At 42.9% G+C, this 25,198-nt stretch overlaps 1 protein-coding gene across 1 annotated transcript in view; it reads right to left on the reverse strand.

Moving 5' to 3' along the window:
* LOC127576083 (F-box/WD repeat-containing protein 7-like) overlaps positions 1-25,198 on the reverse strand; it is a 160,614-nt gene that overhangs the window by 107,774 nt on the left and 27,642 nt on the right. Inside the window, exon 3 of the mRNA XM_052026459.1 lies at positions 16,867-17,079. Within this exon, the coding sequence (XP_051882419.1) occupies positions 16,867-17,079 (213 nt within the window). The remainder of the gene's footprint in view (positions 1-16,866; positions 17,080-25,198) is intronic.

Genomic DNA, 25,198 nt, shown 5'->3' on the forward strand with positions numbered 1-25,198 from the left:
TAGCTGAAGCTCTCACCGTCCCAATGATTCAGGGTAAATAATAAAAGGAAATAAACCAAAAGATTTAGCAGGGTTCAACTGAAGAATCAAAGAAAGATGTTTATCAAGAAATCTTCCATTTGATCCAAGCAGCATGGATATTTCATTCAAAGTGTGACTATTTCAACAAATTGTTCCCACAAAGGTACTGCAGACAGGTCTGCCAAACTGAAGGCAATCAGCATTCCAAGAAAAATGGATTCTTCAGATTTTTAGAGTCCCCAGGCTTAATGAAAAAAATCCACATTCAAGTCTAGTTTAGCAAGGTGGCTCAGTGTTGGTGTCAAGGCAGCCTCAACACATTGCAGCACAATTCCACACAAACACCATAAGATTTCTGCATCTCACATACAGGAACAGTTTCCTTTTCGACTTGCAGCAGAAGTAATTGCAGTCAAGGGTGTTGCTTCCCATCACAATTTCCAAATAAAGTCTCATTACATAAGAGCCAATGTTACCAAGCTATTTCAAGTGAAGCAAGCCGGAACTGCACAAGTAACAGGGAACATTATGGTAGTGCTGGTCTGTACTTTATGTTTACACAACAGAAACTCAAAAAATTAAGAAAAGGTCACATTGTGCTAAACCCTTTCGGAAATTTTACCAACAGATGCTGATACTGCTTGTTAGTTCCGTCTAGTTGCTGGAACATGGAAAGCTGGGCACAAATAAGTGTTCCTGACTCAATGAGAAAGTACACTCAGCAATTGATGATCAGTTGGGAGCCATAACAGTCCACAGGAGGAAATCAGAGAGTGAACTGATGTCAAATCCCACACAGAGGGGTATTCTGGTAAGGGATCTACAAGCATAATGTAATAGCAGAAGTGCCTGCAGAGGAGAGCAGTGACAAGTTCAGTTCAGAGAGCTCTTCGTATATTTCTAAAACCCACAGGTCAACACTGAACATTGCAGAATGGCAAGTTACTGCAAGCCTCTCAGTATCAGTTTGTGGAGTTGATAGATTACCCAAGATTCCATATATACCTAAGAATTCAGCAGAGTGCTACAAAGCACTGCAGCAAACAGCTTCACATTTAGCAAGTCCTTGAAATGGTTTCACATTAAACCAGCAGCCCTCGTAATCTCTGATTCCAGTCAGATTCCAGTGTCAAAAAGCAGTGCCAACTGGCAAAAGGTTGCTGGGCACCATTACAAAAGAGGAAACCATTTCCATGCCATTGCCAATATTCATAATTACTACAATTTTAGAAATATTTTCATGAGCTCAATATACAGAGCTTTGTGCACTGAGACCATCAGCAGCTGTCCAATTCTTGAGCTTTGTATTCTGTTTAGTCCCACTCAGTCGACCTGAATTCCTGTGTTACCATATCAATACCCTGCCTCTCTATAGCACTTGGAGTCTATTCACTCACTCTCCGCTTAGACCCGACACTTCAAACCGGGAAGCTCCAGGAATCAACCCTAAACAATTCAATGGCCTTCCTTCAGTAAACTCCCTTCAGGAAAAAAAAGCTGCAAGATGACTCAGATGCGTCTCCTCCTTGCTCCAGAGAGGGTTTCACACACACACTTTCGCAGTCGTGATCGGGCACACAAGCAAAGCAGGAGCCTGGTCATTACCAGTGATCTGACAGACAATTAGATACGATTTTGATGTCAATGCAGCTGTTCTAGCTCATTTGCAGCCCAGACGCACTCGAAAGCCCATTTAAAACCAGGGTCCCTGGTGGCTGCTGCGGCATCACAATCCCCCGAACGTACTGTTTGCAGTCCAAATAACTCTTTGAACTTTTGTTCCTACAACTAATTAGCATTTTGAGAAGATTTGCAATTGAGAGTAAACAGTTTCAACAACGATATCAAATTTATTCAGGGCTAATTTGATGCTATAGCAGCAGTGCAAGTCAAAAGCAGCATGAGAGTTTTGGTGAACCCATCTGAATAGGTTAATATTTATCTTCAATTATTCAGTAAACAGACTTCATACTACAGAAACTTTGTTCTGGTGGAATATATTCTAAATAGTTCCAGTAAAGTCCCTCATCATATGCATTTTATTTCAGTAGGTATCCATGAACAACTTGAGCACAGTTGGTCTTTACTGCCAGTGTGCTTCACCGCAGGAGATCTGGTGATACTAAATGTAAACAAGTAGGAATAGCCAGGATAATACAAGAGTATGGGGGGGAGGGGGCAGGGGTGTGCAGGTTCAGAATGTGCATTGGCAAGTAGTGATGCCTAAAAAACTTTAATACATCTTGAACAAATGAAAGTAAAATTCAGAATGCACCAGCATATCAAACAGATCTTGCAGTACCAATTTACAAATCTTGAAACAAAACATATTCCCAAAGCAACTAGAATTGAGGTTTCAATCAGAGAAATGAAAGCAAATGGATGGACTCAATATCAACTAAAGTTTACCACAGATCCCAGATAGATTTCTGAATTCAGAGGAAAAATTAAAGCAAAGCTATATATATAAAAAAAATCAAATTGAAGGGAATCTGAATGTACTAAGTAAACAGTTAACAGGTTACTATGTCACCCAATTACACTCAGTCACAAAGCATGGGAAGCAACAGCACATCAGGAAAATCTGACATAATTAGGTGCCCAACTCTGACTTCAAATGTAAAATAGAGCACAATGTCACTCATTATTTCAATCCTCTAAACTCAGTCCTTCCTTTTTGTTTTAAAGAAATGCAATGCAAGCTGGAGAAATGGAACACCATCTTTTCACTCGCATCCTTTAACCTCAACATTGACTTAACTTCAAACTTTACTTACTGCTCATTCACTCATGTAGAAGCTGCCGTCAATATGCATTGGAGTGAAGTTCCCATCGAACATCAGTGTACAACCTTTCTGATGCACCAGCCTCCGAAGGCACAAGACCTTGCTGCACCTTGCAGGCCTTCCACACTTGCTCAAAAACATGTTAGATCATACACTCAATAAATCATATGTACCTTATATTTGGATCTCCTGCTAAATCATTTCCAACATTTACCAATTCTTGTTCTCTATAGGTAATTATGTTGGTCAAGGAAATGACAGGCACTTCATCTGGCCAAGGTGCAAATCAGTGATGAGACCACCTCCACTGACTCACCTCTCTCTACACCAGGTGCTCAAAGATTAGGAATACCAGATTGATATACAACCAGAACTTGAGAAGCCTCCTGAAGTACATAGGGAACAGAAGACCCTTTTGGATTGGGGGGGGGGGGGGGGGGGGGGTGCTGCAGAGGAGAAGAAATCCATGAATCAGTATAAAAACATGTTGCACCTGAACTACTGTCCTTTACCTCAGTTCCCCAAAAGCACTGCAGCAGATGCCCAATTGCTCAATGGTGGCAAGCTCTCCCTCCATTTGTTAATATACCACAAGTTTCTTGTGTATTGGTGACTGTGCAACCACTGAGCCTTGCAGATACTTGGTATCTTAATGAATGGCATCAGCAGCAGAGCTTTTAGGGACCCAGGATGGAGGTTACACACTCACCAAGACAGAAAACCACAAATTCCAACTTCAGTCAACGACCAGAATACAATATTTATCCCAACACTCCAAAGCTGTATTAGAGAATTGCATTTTTAGAGGTTCCAGTTTTAGTGATGACATTACAATGATAGTCTTTTAGATGGCATGCTGGAATGTGTAATGTTTTGAAAAGCAGGGAGAATGCCACATCTCAGTCAACACTTTGTCACACAATGCCAGAGAAAGTGAACAACTCACACTCTGTCCACAATGTCCATCCCAAGCTATTGGTATTGGTTTATTATTGTCACTTGTACCAAGGTACAATGAAAAACTTGTCTTGCATACTGTTCGTACAGATCAATTCATTACACAGTGCATTGAGGTAGTACAGGGTAAAAAAAACAGTAACAGAATGCAGAGTAAAGTGTCACTTCAACACCTTCCTACACACTGACCTGTCCTCAGCCTTCTCCCTTGAGTGAGGCCAAACACAAGCCCACAAGGCTGCATCCTCAGCCCTCTGCTCCCTATACACTCACGACTGTGTGGCCAGATTCTGCTCTAACTCCATCTACAAGTTTGCAGATGATACCACCGTTGTAGGCCGTATTTCAAACAGCGATGAGTCAGAGTACAGGAAGGAGATAAGAGAGCTTAGTGGAATGGTGTCATGACAACAACCTTGCCCTCAATATCAACAAAACTAAAGAGCTGGTCATTGACTTTAGGAAAGGGGGTGGTGTACATGCACCTGTCTACATCAATGGTGCTCAGGTCGAGAGGGTTGAGAACTTCAAGTTCCTGGGAGTGAACATCACCAACAGCCTGTCCTGGTCAAATCACGTAGATGCCACGGCCAAGAAAGCTCACCAGCGCCTCTACTTCCTCAGGAGGCTAAAGAAATTTGGTTTGTCCCCTTTGACTCGCACCAACTTTTACCGATGCACCACAGAAAGCATCCTATCTGGATGTATCACGGCTTGGTAGGGCAACTGCTCTGCCCAAGACCGCAAGAAGCTACAGAGAGTTGTGGACACAGCCCAGCGCATCACGGACAGCAGCCTCCCCTCCTTGGACTCTGCCTTTACCTCTCGTTGTCTTAGTGTAGCAGCCAGCATAATCAAAGACCCAACCCACCCGGGACATTCTCTCTTCTCTCCTCTCCTATTGGGTAGAAGATACAGGAGCCTGAGGGCATGTACCACCAGACTTAACGACAGCTTCTACCCCACTGTGATAAGACTATTGAACGGTTCCTTTGTACAATGAGATGGACTATGACCTCACGATCTATCTTGTTGTGACCTTGCACCTTATTGCACTGCACTTTCTCTGTAGCTGTGACACTTTACTCTGTACTGTTATTGTTTTTACCTGTACTACATCAATGCACTTTGTACTAACTCAATGTAACTGCACTGTGTAATGAATTGACCTGTACGATCGGTTTGTAAGACAAGCTTTTCACTGTACCTTGCTACAAGTGACAATAATAAACCAATCCCAATCTAGAAGAACAGCACTTCATGTTCTGCCTGCGTAATCTACAACCCAATGGTATGAACACCAACTTCAAGTAACCCACACTCAATGCTCCTTTGTCCTTGTTTCCTCCCCACCTGACCCATCACCAAGTTTCCCTGTTTCATTCCTCTCCCCCAACTGGTTCCATCCACTCATCACCTTTCTTATCAGATTCCAGCATCTGTAGCCTCATTTCCCCCTTCTAACCTCTATCTTTACCTTCCACTCCCCCACCTGGCTCCATCTGTCCATCTCCCTTCTCACCTGGTTTCACTTATTGCCTGCCCCACCCCTCCCTCTCGCCTCTACGCTGACCATCTCTACATTGTCCTGATGCAGGGTCTCAACCCAAAACATCAACTAATCTTTTGTCTCCACGGATGCTGCCTGATCTGCCGAGTTCCTCCAGCAGTTTATTTTTGCTCCAGATTCCAGTATTTAGAGCTTATCTCCAAATCATGCATCTTATTGTACAGCACAAAATGGTTGCTGCATTTCTATAATTCACAAGATAGTTGGTTATGTTCATATTACTCCGTGATATCCTAATGCTGCTACGTAAAGGAAAGAAAATTTGCAAAGGAAAATGCCGAGTATTTAATTGCAGTTTTGACCCCAATCACTTCACAATGCTGCAAGCTTCACAGGTATAACCAGTTGCATGACAATTTTACACACTCTCCATGTCCAAGAAATAAAGTGAAATACTGTCATTTGAGAATACTCAGGAACTTCAAATATTTTGCTGGAATTGAGAGTCCAGTCTATCCAAACATTGCTAGTCACTGCATGCAAGAATTGTGTTAATTTGAGATCAAGGCCTTAAAAATATTTTTATGTGCCCATGTTTGAATGCAATAGCATCATAATTCCAGTTTCCATGGAGACAGTCAGCAGCTCTCACAGTTCCATCCACATTGACGCATTTAAACTGTTGGAGTTCAAAAAATAACCTGCCTTCCAGAAGGCAACATATATATTTCTTCTGTTGCCAGAGAAAGGATACAGAAGTAAAAGAACCCACAGATGTGTGCACTGAACTTCTTCCCTTCACATTGTGGCTCTCCTGCTGGACCATTAATCCAGAGATCCCAATTTCAGATCCTACCAGGGCGAGTTATAAAAATCAATTTAACACAAGCACCCAGGAAAATAGCAAGCATCAGATTGTCATTAAATAGTTCCAATGCTGGACAGCCAGTGAACCTAAGAAACTGGTCATATCTGATATTGTTCAATATCAAAAGGTCACCCCCATTTGGAGATTCAAATTGCAATGCTGCATTTCTGTTCCATGATGCTATAGTGTATAAATTTTACGTGAGAAGGAACCTGCTATGCTTGCCTTGTCTGGCAACTCATCTACCAAAACCCCTGGCTGAGTATCAATGCCTTTGGTGAGTGACAAACTGGAACCATAGAAAGCTACTGCAAATAGAAAACAAACTGCAAATAGAAAATTAAATGATTTTAATGTAGAAAATAAGTAGTGTATTACCTGCACCATTTCTAAGAATACACAAATTTAAGCAGAAGCAATTAATCCTCTAAATTTCTCAAAAGGTGAACATTGCTGAAAGGCCATGGCCAGTCCAATTAATATTGCCAGAAACCAGTTTTGATCATTTCCTTACAGGGCATGGACAAAAATACAAATGGCTGTCATTTACTGCTTTAGTTTGCTAGAAAATAGAGATGATCCATCACCTGAAACTGCCAGTAGCAGGTTTTACAACTGAGTGGCCACGGAACTTCAAGAATTAAGTACCCGAGTTGGGTGGGGGGGGGGGGGGGGGGGGCGTGGATAACAGTGGGTGGTCTGGAATCACATGACCCTAATCATGTAAATCAGACACCAGTAACCCAAGTGAGATTTAATTAAGCATACAATAAACTGGGCCCTCATCTACCCTCAGGGGAATGCAAGACAATCCACAGCACTCTTTGAGAGCTAGAGTTCTCCGAGATCTTGGGCCAATATTAATCGAACCATATAGTACAGAAAAAAGACCGTCGGCCCAACTGGTCAATGTCAACCAAGATTCCCATCTAAGCTAGTCCCATTCTCCTGTGTTTCACCCATATCCCTCGAAACCTTTGCTATCCATGTACCTGTCCAAATGTCTTTTAAATGTTGTTAATGTACCTGCCTCAACCACTTTCCTGGCAACTCATTCTATAAAGTGACCACTCTCTGGTTTAAAAAGTTGCCCCTCAGGTTCCTATTAAATCTCTCCCCTCTCACCTTAAACCTATTCCCTCCAGTTCTTGATTCCCCAACCCTGGAAAACAGGCTGTATACACTCACCCTATCTATACCCCTCAATTTTATACACCTCTAAGATCATTCCTCATTCTCTTACGCTCTAATGAAAAAGTCCCAACTTGCTTAACCTCTCTCCATAACTCAGACCCTCGAGTCCCAGCATCATCCTCATAAATTTCCTCTGCACACTTTCCAGCTTAATGACATCTTTCCTATAGCAGGGTGACCAAAACTGAACACAATACTCCACTGGTGGTCTCACCAATGTCGTGTACAACTGCGACATAATCTCCCAGCTCCTATACTCAATGCCCTGACTGATGAAGGCCAGCTTGCCAAAAGTCTTCTTCACCACCCTATCTTCTTGCAATGCCACTTTCAGGGAAACATGTACTTGAACTCCTAGGTCCTTCTGTTCTACAACACTAATGCAGACTATCCCCAAAACTACCCTATTAACTATCTTAAGGTCTGAAGTCTTCATCTTCTTCTCCATGGTAAAAACAGGAGAAATACTCAGAGGGCCTTGCCCATCTCCTGTGGCTTGACACATAAACATCCACTTTTAATCTTTGAGATGCCCCTATTCTATCTCCAGTTACTCTTTTTCCCTTAATATACTTATAAATTCTCCTTAATCTCCTCTGCCAAAGCCACCTCATGCCCCCTTTCTGCCCTTCTGATTTCCTTCACAAGCATACTCCTGCAACCCCCGTACTCCTCCCAGGATTCAGTTGATCCCAAATTTATGTCTCAACCAAAGACGACCAATTCTTAGAAAATTGTTTCTTTATGATGGGTTACTGTGTGCAAATTGGTTGCATACAGCCATACTAGCCTGAAAATGCCGGATCTCATCTGGGGCAGGCACGGTAGTGTAGCAGTTAGCATAAGGCTATTACAGCACCAGTGATCCGGGTTCAATTCCAGCGCTCTCTCTAAGGAGTTTGTAGGTTCTCCCCGTGTCTGCGTGGGTTTCCTCCGGGTGCTCTGGTTTCATCCCACATTCCAAAGATGAACAGGTTTGGAAGTTGTGGGCATGTTATGTTGGCACTGGAAGCGTGGCAACACTTGCAGGCTGCCCCCAGAACACACAGCGCAAAAGATGCATTTCACTGTGTTTTGATGTACATGTGACTAATAAAGATATCTTATTACAGCATTAACATTTGCAGAAATTCAAGTCTTATTTTTAGAAATTTTATTTTACTTTGAAACAAAAACTGCTGGTAGAATCTGTATTTGCCAGATTGCTTGTTCAGAGTTTGAAGATTTGCTGCTCTTTCAGAAATACTGCAAACCCAGGAACAATAATGGTAAGGAAGATGTAAGAAATGATCTAATTTTGTCCTGTATTATGTATTGATTAATCAAGTAAAGCCAGGACAATATTTTTAAAATGACTTCAGTTTCCTGACGAAGTAGCAGAGTAGATGAAGGTAATGAGTAGATGTTGTGAATATGGACTTTGAAAATTCATAGAAGTGCCACATAGCAAGCTTGCATTTAAACAGTTGAAGGGAGCAATGGCAGCATGGATATGAAATGAGGAAACAGACCCACAGTGAATGTCTCCCACCAAATTCAGGCTGAAGACAGATGTGTAAGTGGTGTTCTCTGAAAGCTGGTGTTGGAAATCAGTGTTTTCTTCAATACAACAATCTCAGAAAAGTAACAAGGACATTTCAAAATTTGCCAAAGACTCAGATATACATAAACAGCAGGAATAGTGACAAGGAAATTGAAGAAAGGTTTGCGGAATAAGCTGTAGGAACACAAACAAAGCACATTACAAATATCTGAAAGTAACAGGGTGCGTTAAAAAAGCTTTCAATAAGCACATGGAAACCAGAGCCATATAATGACAGCCATTACATTATAACAACCTGCATATTATGTTGAATGTCTATAAAATATTAGGTTGGCCAGAAATAAAGTATTACATCCATAGCAAGGATAGAAGATGCTGGGGAGTGTACAAAATGATTTTGTGAAATGCTCCTGGAGACAGGCCTTCAATTACGTGGCTGGTCGAGGGAGGGTGGGTTTGTTCTCCTGATAACAGACAAGATTGAAACGTGGTTTGATGGAAATTTTCCAAATCATTTAGCAATGAAAGAGAAACTCTGCACTGGCAGAAGGTTAGAGGGACAACATAGAACATTACAGCACAGTACAGGCCCTTCAGCCCACGATATCGTGCAGACATATTATCTACTCTAAGATCTATCTAACCCTTCCCTCCCACATAGCCCCCTATTTTTCTATCAGTCATGTGTCTATCTAAGAGTCTCTTAAATGTCCCTAATCTATCTGCCCCCTCAACCTCTGCCAGTGCACGCACCCACTGCTGTGTAAAAAAACTTACCCCTGACATCCCCCTTATACCTTCCTCCAATCACCTTAAAATTATGCCCCCGTGTATTAGCCATTTCTGCCCCGATAAAAAGTATGACTGCCCACTCAATCTATACCTCTTATCATCTTGTACACCTCTGTCAAGTCACCTCTCATCCTCCTCTCCAAAGAGAAAAGCCCTAGCTCACTCAACCTATCCTCATAAGACATGCTCTCCAATCCAGGCAGCATCCTGGTAAATCTCCTCTGCACCCTCTCTAAAGCTTCCACATCCTTCCTATAGTGAGGCGACCAGAACTGAACACAATACTCCAAGTGTGGTCTAACCAGAGTGCTATAGAGCTGCATCACCACCTTGCGGCTCTTGATGTCAATCCCCCAACTAATGAAGGCCAACACACCATATGCCTTCTTAACAACACTATCAACTTGCACGGCAACCTTGAGGGATCTAAGTACATGGACCCCAAGATCCCTCTGTTCCTCCACGATGCTAAGAGTCTTGCCATTAACCTTGTATTCTGCTTTCAAATTCGATCTCCCGAAGTGTATCACTTCACTCTTCTGGAGTGAACTTCATCTGCCACTTCTCAGCCCAGCTCTGCATCCTGTCAATATCCTGTTGTAACATACAGCAACCTTCTACACTATCCACAATACCACCAACCTTCGTGTCATCTGCAAACTTACTAACCCACCCTTCTACTTCCTCATCCAAGTCATTTATTTAAAAAAATCAAAGAGCAGGGGTCCCAGAACAGATCCCTGCAGAATGCCACTGATCACCGACCTCCAGGCAGAATACGCTCCTTCTACCACCAATACCTCTGTCTTTTACGGGCAAGCCAATCCTGAATCCACACAGCCCAGCTTACCTGGATCCCATGCCTCCTGACTTTCTGAATGAGCCTTCCATGAGGAACCTTATCAAACGTCTTACTAAAGTCCACGTACACCACATCCACTGCTCTACCTTCAATGTGCTTTGTCACATCCTTGAAGAATTCAATCAGGCGAGTGAGGCACAACCTGCCCCTCACAAAGCCATGCTGACTGTCCCTAATCAGCCTATGCTTCTCCAAATGTCCATAAATCCTGTCTCTAAGAATCTTCTCCAGTAATTTGCCCACCACTGAAGTAAGACTCACTGGTCTGTAATTCCCAGGGTTATCCCTACTCCCTTTCTTGAACAAAGGAACGACACTTGCCACCCTCCAATCATCTGGCACTACTCCTGTGGCCAGTGAGGATGCAAATATCGTTGCCAAAGGCGCAGCAATCTCTCCCCTCGCTTCCCATAATGACCTTGGATATATCCCATCCGGCCCCGGTGACTTATCTATCCTAATGTTTTTCAAAAGTTCCAGCACATCCTCTTTCTTCACGACAGTCTGTCGAACGCCATCCTCACAAATGTCAAGGCCTCTCTCACAGGTGAATACTGAAGTATTCACCAAGGACCTCCCCTACATCTTCCAACTCCAGATACATTTCCTCTTTTATCCTTGATCTGTCCTACCCTCACTCTAGTCATCCTCCTGTTCTTCACATGTGTAGAATGCCTTGGGGTTTTCCTTTATCCTACTCACCAAACCTTCTCATGCTCCCTTCTAGCTCTGATGTCCATTCTTAAGCTCCCTCCTGGCTACCTTGTAACTCTCCAGAGCCCTGTCTGATCCTTGCTTTCTGAACCTCAGGTAAGTTTTTCTTCCTCTTGACAAGATATTCTATGTCTCTTGACAACTATGGTTCCTTCACTCTACCATCCTTACCCTGCCTCAATGGGACAAACCTATCCAGATCCCCATGCAAGTATTCCTTAAAGAACCTCCACATTTCCATTGTGCACTTCCCCAAGAACATCTGTTCTCAATTTACGCTCCCAAGTTCCTGCCTAATAGCATCATAATTCCTCCTCTCCCAGTTAAATACTTTCCCATAAGGTCTGCTTCCATCCCTCTAAGGATACGGTAAAGGTCAAGGAGTTATGGTCACCATCTCCAAAATGCTCTCCCACCGAGAGATCTGAAACCTGATCAGGCTTATTGCCTTGTACCAGATCCAGCATGGCCTCTCCTCTCCTCGGCCTGTCCACACTCTGTGTCAGGAATCCTTCCTGGACACACCCAACAAACTCTGCCCTATCTATCCCCTTGACATTAAGGAGGCAAAGTTGAAATCACCCATGACAATAACCCTGTTATTTTTGCCCTCTCCAAAATCTGCCTCCCGATCTGCTCCTCAGCATCTATGCTGCTATTGGGGGTGGGTCTGTAGAATACTCCCAATAGAGTGATTGCTCCCTTCCCACTTCTGACTTGCACCCACACTGACTCAGTAGACAATCCCTCCAGGACGTCATCCTTTTCTACAGCTGTGACACTGTCCCTGATCAGCAAAGCCACCTTTACCTCCGCCCATCCCTTTTGAAACATCTAAACCTTAGAATGTCCAGCAGCCATTCCTGTCCTTGTGACAGCCAAGTCTCCATAATGGCCACCACATCATAGTTCCATCTACTTACCCATGTTCTAAGTTTATCACCCTTGTTCCTGATACTTCTTGCATTGAAGTAGAAACACTTCAACCCATCCAACTGACTGCAATTTTGCCCTTTCAACTGCCTATCCATCCTCAGTCTTTCTACATGCTGTATCTACTTGCACCAACATCTAACCTATCACTCAGATTCCCATCCCTCTGCCAAACTAGTTCAAATCAATTTAAGTTTGCATTCTACAAATTTAAGGTTGCAGGCAAAAGAACAAGGGGCCACACGAGGAAAAATTTTCTTGATACAAGGCAGCATAAACTGGAATTCACAACCCAGAAACCTCATTGGAAGCAGATTTAATTGTTGTTCTGAAAATGAAGTTGGATGGATACACAGAAAACCACAGGGAAAGAGCCGGGAAATAGGACTGCATTGATTGCTTTTGGAAAGACCAAGTACAAACTTGATAGTCCAAATATCTGTCTATAGTACATTTCCATGGATTCGAGAGAATATCATTCAGCAAGTCAAGCAGCCCATCAAAAAGATAAAAAATTAAACAGTAACATTGTTTTACTTTCCACAAGTCCCACCTGGACTCTAGTCTTTCACTCTAAACAGTTAAGAATATTACCACACAGCAAATGCTTTCCGTAGGTTGCTTATAACCTAGATCTTGGTTTCTCAATTTCAAACAGAACAGTACATCACAGGAACAGGCCCTCCATGTCTGTACCAACCATGACACCAATTGAAACTGGTCTACATCCTTCCATCCCCGCCATTATTTACTGTATCCAGTGCTCCCATTGTGGCCTCCTCTACATCAATGAGACCAGACACAAACTGGGTAACCACTTCGCCAAGCACCTTCACACTATCTGCCCATTCCACATCGACATGTCTGTCCTTGACTTCCTCCACTGCCATGTTGAGGCTAAACGCAAACTAAAGGAACAACACCTCATATCTGCCTGGACAGCCTACAACCTGGTAGCATGAACATCACATTCTCCAACTTCCAGTAACTGCTCCCCCTCTGTCCCTTTTCTCTCCTCCAGATCCACTTGGTCCCCATCACCATGTCTCCTTCCCCTCCCTCTCCATCTGCCCATCACCCACACACACTCCCACTGGCTCCCCTCTCCACCTCCCTGCCTTTACTCCACACTCCATCTTCCTCTCCTATCAGATTCCATCACCTCCCAGTTTCTGATGCCATTCTCACTCCCCTCTCCCCCCCCCCCCCCCCCATCTACTGATCCACCTATTGCCTGCCAGCTCCTGCTCCACACCCTTCCCACAACTTTTTATACTGGCCACCTCCCCTCCAGCTTTCAGTCCAGATGAAGGATCTCAACTGCCCATTACCCTCCATAGATACTGCTTGGCCTGCTGAGTTCTTCACTGTTTTATTGACCTTTTATTGTCCAGGGTGGAGATACTCTTCAGCTTTATCTAAAGACCATGTGATGGAACTAACAAAGGCAGCTCTCTGAACAGTTGCACAACACCCTCTGGGACCTGTGGCTGTGAATGGCAGCAACTATGGAGGGAAATGGACTGTTGAGATTCTTCATTTGGGCTGAAAGATGGAGGGGAGATAGCGAGTGCATCACTGTTCATGTGCCTGTCTAAATACCTAGGGAAGGCAAGGTAGTGTAGCAGTTAGCATAACACTATTACAGCGCCAGTGACCCGGGTTCAATTCCAGCCACTGTCTGTAAGGGGTTTGTACGTTCTCCCCGTGTCTGCGTGGGTTTCCTCCGGTTTCCTCCCACATTCCAAAGAGATGTATGGGTTAGGAAGTTGTGGGCGTGCAATGTTGGCGCCAGAAACGTGGCAACACTTGCGGGCTGCCCCCAGCACATTCCACGCAAAAGATCCATTTCACTGTGTTTCGATGTACGTGACTAATAAAGAAATCTTATCTTAATTGTTGTTATCATACCCATTTCCACCACCTCCCCTAGCAGCATGTTCCAAGCACCAACCGCTAAAAAAGGTTTTCCCCCTCACTTTAAAGCTATGCCCCCTAGTATTTAACATTTCCAGCCTGGGGGAAAAACAAAAGACTGACTATCCACCCTATCCCTGCCTATTGTAAGTTTATAAACTATCAAGTCCCCTTCACCCTCCAGAGAAAACAATCCAAGTTTGTCCAACCCCTTCTTATAAATCTGTCCTCCTCCAAGCTAAATGCAAATTAACAGGAACACTGATTTAACTTCCACTACCTCTGCCCCTCATTTGGTCAAGATGTCACACAAGCCTTTCCTTGATTACCCAAGTGTGCATAACCCAAGGAACATACCTGAACAATCACATTTTCAAATAGATGCTCCCCAGATCAAAATGATCTCTCTTGACAGAGCATTTGGGCATTTACAATTATACTATCAATCCTTTCTATAGTTCAAGAGGGTGCAGTGTAAATTTTTTGCATATCCATCTCAAAAATTTTGCTGCAGTCTTAATGGTAACATTGTGAATTCTGAGGCATTGGCAAACCTCGACCACTGAATCTCCAAACTGGCCATTCACAGCCACAGGTCACAGAGGGTGCCGTGCAACTGTTCAGAGAGCTGCCTTTTATTACTTCCACCACATGGTCTTTATACACACGATAAAGCTGAAGAATGTCTCCATCCTGGACAATACTAAGAAGGTCAATAAAACAGACAATCTGTTGATTTCTTTAAACAGAAGACTGGAAGTCAGCCAGATTTAGGAAAAAACTGCATAGTTGGAGGAGGAATAGTGTGCAAGCCAGCAGTAACAGAGGGAGAAAGAGTTCCTTCATCTTGATCATAGAACACTACAGCACAGTACAGGCCCTTCAGCCCACAATGTCGTACTGACATTTTATTCTGCTCTAAGATCTATCTAACCATTCCCTCCCACATAGCCCCCTACTTTTCTATCATTCACGTGTCTATCTAAGAGTGTCTTGAATGTCCCTAATGCATCTGCCCGATGATCAGATCATCAGAAGTGTCTAGCCCAGATTTAGCAGATTATGGAATATGCTGCTTTGGTGTTGTGTTACAGATCCAGATTATACATATACCATTCATGACCCAAAACTTAAACACAGAAAGCCTGGTTGCTTAAATCATAAAATTTGGAATGGCCTTCATTTATTTCCCTGTGGTAAGTACCAGAATTTGCAACTTCAGGACAGTAAAATGGAAAATAAACTCATCACAGGCAAGTTACAAAAAAAAAAATCAGATTTTACAATAAGAGGGAAAGAGAAAAGGCATTTATGTTTTTCTAATTCAGTTTGCAAACATTTTTCGCAAACGGACATTACCAAAATTCACTAATTCGCCAGCATCCGGCAAAAGGCTCTTTTCATCCATCTGGCTAGAAATGCATTAGGATTTCACTAATTCCTCCCTGAAACCAAACATCGTTAGAACTGGATAGAGGCATTGCAATTCCCATAATCCTGATGTAAACAACTCTCAATAGATAGATCAGCCTCTGAAACATGCATGTGGTTTTACTTTTTACTTGTTTATAAATGGTCCACTCAGGCATACAAACATACAGTCAAGCCTGATTACGAAGGATTGCTCTGTTAACCAAAACTTGCCTGTGATGCAAAGATTTAAATCTGAATTACGAGTATACATCTTCATGCAGTCAACAGGTCACCCAGTATTGGGCAAAGTAATAATAATTTATGTGGTACCTTGATAGCACGTACCATCCCAGTTTCTCAGAAGCACCTATCTTCTCGACTTGCCCGGGCATCCGCTTTCCACCCAGTGTCTGACAAACCCAGTCACAAATTCATTCAGCCATTTGACAATGCATCCAGACTTCCCCACTTCCAAAAGTTTTCCATACCATCTCCTGCGAGTGACTCCATAACAATTAGCACATTTCTATTTAATGAATATTTTTATTTTTCACTTCCATTCCTGGTTAATACATTTTCTTTTCACCAAAAGAGTCTTCGGCACACTTCTGGAGATGAGACACCCATGCGAGGAGTCTGGTAGTTAGCCATCAGATTCTTCAGCTCCACATCTGACTACCAGCTGGGAAATTGCACTGGGTGGATACATAAATGGAACAGCTAGGGCCAGGATAACTCATCTCATTCAAAACCAGACAGGCAGCACCAAAGAGATGTTCTCTCCTGTTCTTTGAACGCTGTTGGTTTTGAACAAATATGGTGCCACAATTTCTAACTATGCTTTACTAAGATATTTATTAGTCACATGTACATCAAAACACAGTGAAATGCGTCTTTTTGCGTTACTGAGAATGTGCTGGGGACAGCCTGCAAATGTCCCCACTCTTCTGGCGCCAACATTGTACGCCCATAACTTCCTAATCTGTACATTTTTGGAATATGTGAGGAAACCCACACAGACGCGGAGAGAACATACAAGCTCCTTACAGACAGCAGCGGGAATTGAACCCAGGTCGCTGGCACTGTAATAGCGTTATGCTGGCCACTACACTACTGAGATTCCAGTAGAAGTTCTCAGAAGCATTAACAGTTATGTTGACAGAATACACTCTTCCTGTGAGGGCAGTGGTCACCATATTCTCCTGGACCGTAACCTCCAGAGTTTCCACCAAGTGCACTTTTCAGTTTATAAAATCAAAGTTTAAAATCTGACAGAAAACTGACAATAACTACCAGTCAAAAGCTTTCAATATCACAAGTTGCTCAGGCTGCTGCCTTATGTTTGCTTCCTCTTACCTTGGGTTTCACACGTTGGACCAGCCCTTTACCCTGTGCTTCCTGAACAAGGTCCGCAACGAAATAATAATATGACTCTCCGCAATCGTCTTCAATGCCTTCTGCTGTGTCACTTAGGTCATCTTCTCTCTCATCGATTTCTTCATTCTCTCCTTCTTCCCAGGCACCATGAACTCCACTCTCTTCATCTGCTGCACCTCCATCAGAGAAGCTCTGAGCAGGACAAACAAGAAATGTCAGTACTGCTGCAATTAAAGCCTTCTGCATATTTAGTCTTTGGTTACTAAGTACAAGTGATCACTGACCAGTCATACAAGTTGGTCACAATTAATTCTCCAGTTACGTGCCTCATTCCATTATACCACCCAAGTTCAACAGTTTTTGTTGAAATGCAGTTCAGTCATGGGAGTCTGCTCACTGGGTCAGAAACTTGTCAGTTTTAGATTTATTTGGGATACGCATACTCAACCTCAATTGACAGTCCAGTTTAGCACCAAAGGAGTATTCCAAAAGGCAAGGGAGGTGCAAACCTGTACACTAGATCACTATTCTTCCAGTATCCTATCAATATAATGCCAAATGCAAGGTTTTGAATCCAGTCTTCAGAAAACAAAAGCTCAAGACATCCCAGTCCTCTGAGAACTCAAATTTTTGTTATAGATGTGTTATGTCACTTATCAATACCTGTCCAGATACCACCTAGATCTTTGATATCTGGGAACTGAACATTATGCAATCAACAGCAAATACCCTCCCTTATGATGACAGGAAGGTCATTGAGGAATCAGAAGGGCAGCAGTTGCTTAATCATTGAATCTATTCAAGACCAACTGAAACAGATTTGGATACAAGGGAATGGAGAAATTTGATAGAGTCAGAGTCAGTAACACAGCATGGAAACATGCCCTTTGATCCTGCTCGGCCAAGGTGCCCACCTAAGCTTGTCTCAGCTGCCTGCGTTTGGCCCATATCCCTCTAAACATTTCCAGTCCATAAACTTATCCAAATGTCTTTTAAATGTTGTTATTGCACCTGCCTCAAGCACTTCCTCTGGCAGCTCGTTCCATATACACACCATCCTTGGGTGGCATGGATAGGAAGCTGAGATGCAGCATCAGCAACAATCCACTAAATGGTAGAGCAGGATTGAGGCTGAAAGGCCTACTCCTATTAATATTCTCATGAACACAGAACTGAATCCTCTTTAGCACAGGAAGCTAGTGTTACATCTTACAATCAAATGACATTGAGGAACACTGATAGAGGTCACTGAACACGAGTTGAAGATGTTAAGCCTGGGACACTGCTACAGAAATGTCCTGGCGATGAGATAATTGACATCCAACAACTCCATGATTTTCCTTTGTGCAAGATATAACTGCCCCCAGCGGCCACTTTTCACTTCTGCCCACTCCCTATTGACTTCAGTTTATCCAAGAGAATAACCAGGTTCCAAACCAGAAATGGGAATGGGGAGGGATGTGGATCCTTCACGTTCCACACTCTTGACTGTTAACAATAATGAGCTTTTCCAAAACCATAAACGAATCAGAACACACCAGGGTTATTCAGCACACTCACCATCTAAACTTAGCGGCACTTGACAGACGATCTGAAGTGCAATCTACATACATGAAACTACATTACAGTGTAGTGCTTCTAGGGATGGGAGTTAATGGGAGAAAATGGAAAGAGTACCCATGTTTGAAAAGCAACCCATGAAATGACATGATCTTGTGTCTAGTGACATCACAATCAGAGAACCCTTCCCACAGTTCTCCATTTCCATTCATAACTTTATAATTTTACATTGAGAGAATTCTACACCACAACACCTGCTCCAAGCTGCATAAGGGACAAAAATATGCACAAATAACCTCTACAATGACCATTACTGCACAAGTTGGAGAACAATATTTTATTTCAACTTCAAGTTTAGTAAACCTATATTGGACAATCCAGTGGAAAGCAATTGGATAAACATCTACACAGAATCATAACACAGGTCCTCCCCAGCTTATGAACGTCTGACTTATGTCCAGCCCATACATCTGAACCAGCATTTGCAAGACTGGTGGATGGATTTGCTGGCAGCTGTGGGGCTACAGGCATCTTCTACATGGGAACTCTGTTCATAGCCACATTTCTGGCTTGCGAAATGTTCGGGTTACCAACCTCGGGAGAAGCTGTCCTAACTCCCAGACTGACAGCCTCCATTAATTCAGCATTAAATAACCATTTTGGTTCTCTGAACCAACAGCAGTAGTAAATTCTCCCAATAAGTTTCCTCAAGAAAACTTATCAACCACATACAAAAAGGTTACAGGGAGCAATAACTGTCCTACAAAACAGGAGATCAATGTAGTTGCGAGGCTTTATCTTTGCAACAGGAGAACAGACCAATGGCTGGACTTCGGTGGACAGTTCCTCTACAATGTATTAATGCTAATACAACAGGTATTTAGCCACAAGCATGTCTCACAAACATCCACAACCAGTAAAATTGAAATCTTACTGTGCTGAGAGTAAATGGCAGCATGGAGATCTCCATGGCAAGCTGCATCCAAGTGCAGATGATTAAAGGAAGAGTGATTATCCTCCTTTCAGCAGCTGCAGACCGAGAAAACTCCCAGTCATAATTCTGGGAACAGAAATGCAGCGAACAGGAAGAGTTTACAAGGGAATTCTATCACGGCAACTCAGTGATAGACTAAGCAAGACAAACAAAAAGGGAAATAGCATAATTTTGTGATTTAAAAGATATTCAGACTGACAAGGGGCCATTCAGCCCTCCAGTTAATCCACACCAAGAGTCTACTTGTTGTTTAATCAAGAATTTATCTGCCACTAAACAGAAGATCAGATTTCTTCCACTGCTTCCTGTACAGCTAAATTCAATTGTTTGGGTCAATACATTAACTGATTTTCTAGATGAAAATTCAACTCTGACCTGAAGCTGAAGATAATTGGGAGAATTTTTCTTTGGAGTGGGGGAGCAGAGGAAAGAGGGTTGGTTTCACAAGGAGCCAGTGCTGTTGGAGTCTCTTGTGGGACTGAGTTCAAAGGACACATGCTCAAACATGCACCAAGGTTTAGTCCTCGGATGGGGCAGGTGGACAGAGGGTACACAACAGCTTCACGATGCTTTTGAACCCACTGCAGATCAATAGCATGACCAGATTTGCTAATATCAGCCCTACAAACTCAGGCTCCATCCTACTTGCCTTTGATAAATGCCTGCGCACTCTCTTCCCTTTAACTCTCACTTTCTTCTCCCCACTTTTAGTTTCACTAAGGCATGAGTCAGTGCCACCAACACCACCCTCACCACCACCATGCCACCTGGAGGCAAAATTTAAATTAGGCAATGTTTTGTTAATGTTACCAGCCAGCCTCCCAACCGTAAAATTTCTTCTGGGATGGCTCAACACTTCAGCATTTTTCCAGAGATCAAGGCCAGCTACTTCCCTGTCAAGGGCCTATTATCTTTTGCTCTCATTCATACTCTTTTATCATGGTAGCTCACCCCAGATTTGGAACCTTTTAAAAGAAAAGTTCAGGCCTACTCATCTAGCACTTCACTTCCAACTTACTCGTTTTTAACTTATGCCTCCCACTCCTATTTGTGTCATTTGCAACAGAGAACAAATTACCTGGATCAATTTTGTCAATTCCCTCCTCACTCCTAAAGACATCCAGGAGGTTGCCTTGATGCAGTTCATGTTGTACTCAGACTGAATCCATAATCACGAAACAGTTACTGTGTTACGAGATTACTGAACAAAGGCTGGTTTTAATTAATTCCACTGCAGAGTAACAAAGGAGCCGGAATGCAGCTGGAAATGCTGCTGTACCTGTAACAGGCCAGCAGGTGGTGGCATGGTGCCACTTTCAGCACAATTGCAGACCTTGAAGGCATTTGTCCAAATTAGGAAGCAGCAGAATGTGCTGCACATAATCCAGATCAATATTCAAGGAAACAAAAAGCACCAAACATACATACACACATCAGAATTATGCTGGCTCTGGTTCACTAATGCCCTTCTGAAGGAAAGCAGCCATCATTATCCAAATCTTCCAAAATGCAACTCCAAACCCACCAATGTGGTCAACTCTTAACTCCATCTGGGATAATTAGGGACAGACAATAAATGCAGTGCTGCTTGTTCGCTGTTTTATTGCCCTCCACCACTTGTGATTAGGTGTGGTAGGTCTGTGAGCAACGATCTGATCCACTGGTGTGAGATTGCTTAGCTCTGTGTATTGCATGTGTGTGATCCTGTGATGCAGCTACACCTAGGTGTTCTCTCAGTTTTTGGGTATGCCTGATGCTATTCCCAGCATATCCTTTGCATTCATTGAACCAAGGTTGATGCCTTGGCTTGCTGGTGAGGCATGTGCTAGGTAATGAGGTGAGATATTGTAGTGTAAATTCCTGCTGCTGAGTTCTCCAGGGCAGCAACCTTAGCCCAACCATCTTCCATCACAAGGTCACAAGTCATGTTCGCATATGAACACAAGAACATAATTAGGAGCAGGTAGAGGCCATTCATACCTCCTCCATTATTTATCAAGACCATAGCCAAATCTTCCACTTCAGTGCCATTTTCCTGCATTGTCCCTCTATCTTTGTGTTTTTTTAAATGTCCAGAAATCTACTCATCTCTTGTCCTGAGGCAGTAAATTCCAAAGATTCATTCCACTCCCCAATGCTTTACATTAATTTTCTCCTCATCCCAGTCCTCAATGGTCACCATCGACTGTAAATTCAACTGGACCAACCACATAAATTGTTTCAAGAACTGGACAGGAGCCGAGCATCTTTCACAACCCCAAAGCCATTCCATCTAAGGCACATGTCAAATGCATGATCAAATATTTTCCATTTAAAAATATTGGTGAGACCACACAGAGTATTGTCAAGCAACATACATAAGATGCTGGAGGAACTTAGCAGGTAAGGCAGCACTTATGGAGGGAAATAAACAGTCGACGTTTCAGGTTGAGACCTTTGTCAGGACAGGAAAGGTAGAGGGCAGAAGCCAGAATAAAGAAGTAGGGAGAGGGGCACAAGCTGACAGGTTAGGCAAGTCCAGTTGAGGGGAAAGGGGTAAGGAAAGGGAATGATGCAAGAAGCTGAGAGGTGATAGGTGGAAGAGGCAAAGGACAAAAGGAGGAGGAATCCAGTAGGAGTGGACTGTAGATCATGGAATAAAGGGAAAGAGACGGGGAGGGAAAAAAAATCAGAGGGAGGTAGTGGGCAAGTCATGTGGATGGGGGAGGGGAAATAGAAGGGCTCAGGGGCAAGTAAAAGAGGGGAGGGGTTGCCTGAAGTTAGAGAAATCGATGCTGATGCTATCAGGTTGTAGACTACCAAGGAAGAGTACGAGATGCTGCTCCTCAAACCTGCACCAGGCCTCAAAGTGACAGCAGAGGAGGCCGTGGATAGACATGTCAGCATGGGAATGGAAAGTGGAATCTCAGATGTCCTGGAATGGAAAGCCTCATCATAGGAGCAGATGCAGCAGAGGCGAAGGAACTGAGGGACAGGGATGGCATCCTTGCAAGTGACAGGGTAGGAAGAGATGTTGTCAAGGTAACCGTGGGAGTCAGTGGGTTTGTAAAAGATGTCAGTGGTTAATCTGGTCTCTGGAGATGGAGACAGAGAGATCAAGAAAGAGGAGAGAGGTGCCAGAGATGCCACCCTAAACATTCACTCCCTCCACCACCAGTGCACAGTGGCCGTACAGTTGCAATTGCAAAATCCATTGCAATTATCTGAAAGGTTACTTCAATAGCACCCCACAAACCCCACCACCTCTGCTGACAAGGACACAGGCCAGACACGCATTGGAACACCATCCTGCGTGGGTTCTCCTCCATCACACAGAATCCTTATTTCAAAATACATCTCTGCTCCTTCATTCAAATCCTGGAACTGTTCTCCAATAACGTTGTGGGAAGGACTGCAGCAATTTAAGGTAGCAGCTCATCCACATCTTCCGAGCAACAATTAGGAATGGGCAATAAAAACAAATGCCATGTGCCCAGATCAAAATGAATGTGAATATTAAATTCAACACCTCTTTATGGGGTCTGGCTGACTTGGAATACATTGTAAATGCTTAAACTTTTTAATTAATAAAGAGTAAAGGAGTTACAGAATGGACAGCTGCTCAAAACAGTAGCCTGTTTACTTCTGACTCGAGTGAGAAAATTCTGGAAGCCCCAACTCAGGTTTTAAGCAGTCCCCACAGAAGACATCCAAATGTCATTTCAGTCACAACACAACCCTGGATAACTATTTGGTCATTTGCATGTTTATTGTAGTACAAACTACAAGTGGAAGGAACTAACATTCGCAAGCTTCCAATGACGTTCAAGATAATTTTAATTCCTCTGAAGCACGAGACATTTTCCATGCTGGAGGCACCATGGCATGTGGGTTATTTTCTTTAACTGGGACAAAGTGACACTTGAAAATATGACAGACAAGGGTTCTTCAGTGTTTTGAAAGCCAAATGCTATCACAGCGTTGTTGAGTCATTAAGGGGAAGTTGCAGAAATTCATGAAAGAAAGAAACAGAATGAGATGCTGATAGGATGGAATAAGAGGTGGTAAAATGAGGCTTGTGAGAGACATAACCCCAGAGCAAATCTGTACTCTGATTAGCCTGCATCTGTACTGGAAATCTGTATGGGAGTTTTTTCACTTCTCTAGCAACTCCATCAGTCAATTTCTTACCCAAAATACAGGGCAGTAAGACACGACTGACACAGATACAGGGATCATGCTGATATTGCAGACTTCATGTGCACAAGTCTCCAAGCTCAGACTTCTGTCGAGAGATAAATCATTTTCCATACCCTTGGGAATACAGCAATTAGAATTTCCTTGATGCCAGACAAGCATTTTAGAAACCAAGACCTGACACACTTGGGAGAGAACAAAAAAATTGTAAAGATAGGAACAAATAGATTATACCCCTACTCTGAACCCATCATTTCTCCCCACCCTTCACACCCACATCCAGTAACTGTAATGCACTTCTCTGGAGAAGTCTATGCTAAAATCATCTATAAGCTTCAGCCATAGTAAAGAAGTCACTGCAGAATTAACACACAGTCATTAGAGTGTGTAAATACAAGCTCTCACCTTTGTGGTTAAATACCTGGCTTCAGCAATGTAATAAATGAAGCATAACCACTTAGGAAAGATCACTAACCAAAAAGATTCACCTCTTCCCTCCTCACAGACACTGCCTGACTTGCTGAATACTTTTTTTATTTCTGTTTCCCAGAAGTTACTTTTGCACAACTCAAATCGGTTTTTCTGGAATCCAGATTCCCTTCTCTCCATCCCTGTCTACTCATCACCAACTTTTAATCCTGCCAATTTTCACCAAGAGAAAACAAAGAAATTCAAATTTTCAAAAGCAAATGTTGGTTGAAATTTTCCAACATATGGTGACTAGACATCACACATCCTTATTAGACACTCAAATACTTCAACAACTATGAAACACAGCACTGTTCCACATGCAATGTACTACTCTGATGCAGAAAAGATTCTATTTCCCATCCTTGAGTTCACAAAGTCTAACTTTTCATAGCAAAAATCAGTCTGAGGTCACCCAGAGATCAAGACCACAAACATTTTAAGATGGTTTTCCATCTAAAATAAATGCAGCATCTCGAAGTGCTACAATTTTTAGAACTGTTAGTTCACTGAAGAGTGTGTGTTTCTTCAGGACTAGGATGCTATAAATGGCTCAGCATTCTGTTATTTCTGTTAAGTAACACTGGTTAATGCAAATATCATTTAGGAAGCTGCATTCTGTCTCTTGTATTTCGTGCACCTGGAGAGTTCTTCAGATTTGTTGCCAGCCATATCTCAGTGGATTCAAGTTGAACTCCACAACATTAAGCACATAAACCAGACTGCAAATCCAGTGCAGTACCAGTTGTGCTGCCCTGTCAGAAGTCTTTCAACTGCAGTGCTTCCCAGGAACAGCATAGAGCAGGGCTCCTGACAAGTTTCCTTAAATTACAACTACATCTCAAAAATACATTTACAATACTCTCAAGGACATTAAATAGACAATGTGACCAAGTTATTTCTTTCACTACAGACTACAGGTTGCAAAATGGGAGAGAATGAAATTCCCCCCTCAACATCACGCACCTCTCAATATTCAGGTCCCAATCTGCATCACTCTGTAGTCACATCCCTGTACTGGTTGCCAGATTATACTTGTTTGTTTCTATTTGCACTCTCAGTTCACCCATTTAAGTTTCAAAATGCTGTGTGCATCATTGACAGAGCCTTTCT

The sequence above is a fragment of the Pristis pectinata genome, chromosome 11 (genome assembly GCF_009764475.1).
Source record: "Pristis pectinata isolate sPriPec2 chromosome 11, sPriPec2.1.pri, whole genome shotgun sequence".
Classification (NCBI taxonomy): domain Eukaryota; kingdom Metazoa; phylum Chordata; class Chondrichthyes; order Rhinopristiformes; family Pristidae; genus Pristis; species Pristis pectinata.